This window comes from Octopus bimaculoides, chromosome 10 (genome assembly GCF_001194135.2).
Source record: "Octopus bimaculoides isolate UCB-OBI-ISO-001 chromosome 10, ASM119413v2, whole genome shotgun sequence".
NCBI lineage: Eukaryota > Metazoa > Mollusca > Cephalopoda > Octopoda > Octopodidae > Octopus > Octopus bimaculoides.
The window spans coordinates 54,459,701-54,463,647 of record NC_068990.1 but is presented as its reverse complement, the minus strand read 5'-3'; the positions used below and the strand labels follow the sequence as shown (position 1 = coordinate 54,463,647).

At 34.1% G+C, this 3,947-nt stretch overlaps 1 protein-coding gene across 2 annotated transcripts in view; it reads right to left on the bottom strand.

Annotated features, from left to right (window-relative positions):
- LOC106881236 (prolyl 4-hydroxylase subunit alpha-1) overlaps nt 1–3,947 on the bottom strand; it is a 55,001-nt gene that overhangs the window by 18,985 nt on the left and 32,069 nt on the right. For both annotated transcript variants that reach the window (XM_052971208.1, XM_014931546.2), the window contains 2 exons: nt 3,648–3,699; nt 2,183–2,334 (listed from right to left, as the gene is read on the bottom strand). In XM_052971208.1, the coding sequence (XP_052827168.1) occupies nt 2,183–2,334; nt 3,648–3,699 (204 nt within the window). The remainder of the gene's footprint in view (nt 1–2,182; nt 2,335–3,647; nt 3,700–3,947) is intronic.

The following is a 3,947-nucleotide window of genomic DNA, read 5'->3' as shown; positions in this document are numbered from 1 at the left end:
CTTACTCTCTATATTATATGTTGAGCGCGTGTGTAAGAACACCGTTTCAGGTAGAAGGGAGGAAATATAAAAGTTGCTAGAAACAACAGCCAAATCTCCCTTAAATCACAAAGTAAACGGAATTTAAAAAATCTGATTACTGCACTGGGAAGTTCACATCGAGAAAATTTCATTGGTGTAAAAATTTTTACGAAAGAGTGGAAAATGTGGATTTCTATACACTTTTAAAAAGGCTTCACACAGACACACAACTTCAGCTTTATATATTAAAATAAAGGCAATTTTACATTAAACTGAAGAATTACTCTATACTTTTATTAGAGAACAAATTTATTATTCTTTAGCAAGAATAATATTGATAGTGGGCCAGCTAAGCCATCATTGGACAGTTCAATTATGGTTTAGCTGGCTGAAACTTTGAAGTCACTGTCAATAAATACTATATAGATGAAATTAAAGAGTCCTGTTAACCCTTCACTATTTCTTATTCTTAACCAACCATTTTATAAAGTATACTAGATGTGACTAATCATGGCACCAGCATCAGTGAGGTTTCCCTACACTATGTAAGACAAAAGGTCCTTTCAACTCAATGTTGTCTCCATTCATTCCATGTAATGCAACAAATAGAATGAGTAGAAGAGAGGCTGATTGTAGAAGATGAACTCAGATAAAATGGAGGAAGAGGTGTTAGTATGAAGTAAGAAACTAGGGTGAGAGTGTGGAAGAGGAATGAGAGATTGGAGAGACAGTAATGGCAGAGGGTAAATGGAGAGAAATACTTTTGGTAGCTACATGCTGACAAATAAAGAGAGTGTGTGATGGTTAGTCATAGGAATAGTTGGTAATATGAGGGTGTGATCAGAGATAAGAAAGTATGGTAGGTATCAATAATGAGTGCTAGGGGGGAGAGGGAGTGGTGGATAAAAGTATAAAAAGGCAATGTTCACTGATAAAAGTGTGTGTGAGTGACAGATAGTTGAGATGACAATGGTAAGAGAGTGATGGATGTCAGTAAAAAAAGAGTGACCTGGGGGAGAGGGAGTGATGGTTGGCATTTTGGAAGGGTAAATGGAAGAGTCTATTAGATAACAACAGAATCAATGAAATCTCTCATTATACAGGGGTCATAATCGGAGGGAGAGATAGAGAAGTATGGATAATGACAGGCAGAAATTAAGCATCATCTGTAATAAATATACTATCCTTATTAATGGGCAATAAACACGCTAGCGTTATAAGTATAGTCGTTACCTGAAAGACTACTCATTATTAATACCTACAATCAGAATGGGATAGTGAGTGACAGCTGCTCTGTAGTCATTTGAACTGTTAGAAATAACAACCAAATCTTATTCAAATCACATCCTAACACCTTAAATAAATGAAGGATACATTTACAAGAGGAAAGCAAGTGGAGTGGTCATAATGGCAATACTTTTTGATTACAAATCTTGTTCAATGAAGGTGACCTGTGATTACAACAACAACTAAGGTCAGAAATGTTGCCACCCACATCAAATTACTCTCATATCCTCCAAACATTGCAACCATCAACTTCATCACCAGAAGGTAGTATCTTTCAAATACACCCATTAAATCTTATTCCTATAAGCTAGTGATTGTCACTATCACTTATCAATATTTCCTTAGTCCTGCAATAGCAACATGCTGTATCTTTTCACTAACTTGTCTTCAACTACTATTATAAACTTTTACATCTGCTTCCAAACACTCAAGCTTTTCTTAGAAACTCTGCTGCCATATAGAACTTTCTTCTCTACCATGTGTTCTTGCAGTACACAAAAGTCTAACTCCTCAATCTCATTTAATTCACAAAATTTCTAATTCAAGATAGCTTCTGTGGACTTTTGACAACACCTTCCCTCCTCAGACTTGAAGGACCTCAAAATATAACTTGATGATGTCTTCAATACCATCAGCAATAATGCCATCAATCCCAATCAGTCTCAATCATTCTATCATCGTTATAAAGGCTCCCACCTTTTAAAACTATCAATCCCAAATTAAACCCACCATATCCATACTTACCGTCACCCCACACATCCTTAATAATGCAAACTTAAGAGAAACTGGAAACGTGAGATTGTGATGTTCATACCTTTCTGAAAAGCAAACATGGCTGCATCATTTAACGGTAAAAAAAGACAAACTAATTTACCTGAACAACTTGTTTCAGACATAATTTCTCATAGTTTGCCTCTTGAAAATCTTCTGGCAGTTTAGGTTCCATTTTGCCTGGGGCCTTTTTTGGGGATTTCAGTTTCTTCTCAAAAAACTTCTTATTTTCTTTTGCACGTTTATTATGGGGATCTACAACAAAAATAGCATGTATTTTAGATATGGTAAAGGGCAATTTTTTGGAAGGAAATATCTCTAAAGAATCTCATTTTTGGAAATCAACTTTTATTGGTAGAATGACAAGAATCAGCGAGAAATCTAATCTATAGTCTGTAGGGCCCAGGTGTGAATGTGTGGTGGTGGTGATGGTGGGGAGGTAGTCTTTGAGCTTGGGGCCCACATTTAAAGGTTACATGTTAATAATGTCTATATTTAAAGACAAAAATTGTAAAGTTACAATGACTGTCTGTGTATAAGGTAGCAGTCTATGTGTAATATTACGGAAACTCATATTTGGTTATTTATTTTATATTTTATAAGATCCATTTCATGAACAACATCGTTGGAAATAGGTTTCCAATGGACCAATCATTGATTCATTGTCTTTTCTATTGTGAAAATGATAAGGAAGTGTCTGGAATGAATATCACAAGGTATGTTTTTTTTCATGCACTGGTTTGTCAATAATTTCCTCACTGAAACAAATGTACATTCATGCATACACACAACAGGTTTCTGTACAGTTTTCATCTATCAAATTTCAGTCACAAAGCCTAAGTTAATCCAAGACTAATGTTAGAAACACTTGGCCAAAGTCCTGCACCATGAAATTGGAACCATATCATATATGAAATGCAAAATACACTTCTTGACCAGACAGCCATTTGTGCACCAAACAAAGCTTGGAACCTGTGTCTGGGTTCTTTTCTAGTTTAACTCATCATTCCTCCACCTAAGATTGAAAAAATAATTATTAGATTAACTAAAAAAGAAAGGAACTAATTAATAATTTAAAAATCAAATGACAGTGCATCTGAGGTCGTTTCTTGGGCTGAAATACTCTTTAAATAGTTTCTGAACAACAGTTCTGTGCAAAGTTCAAATAAAAGACATTAAAAAATCAATCCTTTTTGATTTGTTTTTTTGTTTGTTTATTAACTGGATTATTTATTATGTTATAATTTGTGGGCAAAAAGTGTCACTGGTTATGTATGCCTAATAGCTTCATATTGTTCACAAAACACTGGATTCTGCTTTCTCATAAATGTTTATGTCCCTTCCATTCACAAGATATGGGAGAAGACTTTTGTGCAAAGTGTTGCATAGAGGAAATGAACTCAGAACCATTTGGTTTTAAAGTGAACTTCTTTACCAAATAGCCATACCTGAAAATATTAACCAGTCATAAGATATCATTTAATCTTATAAATCCACAAAAGATATCAGTCATCCATGCTGCCAAAGACAGGAAAAGGAAACAAAAACTAAATCATTTACCAACTTACCAACATCAAGAAGTTCTTGCAAAACCTTAACTCCTTCGCCATATTGTTCCATCTGACCATAAAAGAGAAAATACAAATATTTTAGTTAATCTTGGAATCAATAGTTTCCAAACTATGTCCCTACTCAAATAGAAGTTAATGAAACTTTTAACCCTTCTTCCTGTTTATTAATGGGAAGACAGAAAATTATGCATCCATATCATCATTCTCTTTTTTTTTGTTACAGTGTTGAGGACAAGTTTAAAAATCTAAAACCATCTTAATCTGTTATTTTATCAAACATATATATATATATATATA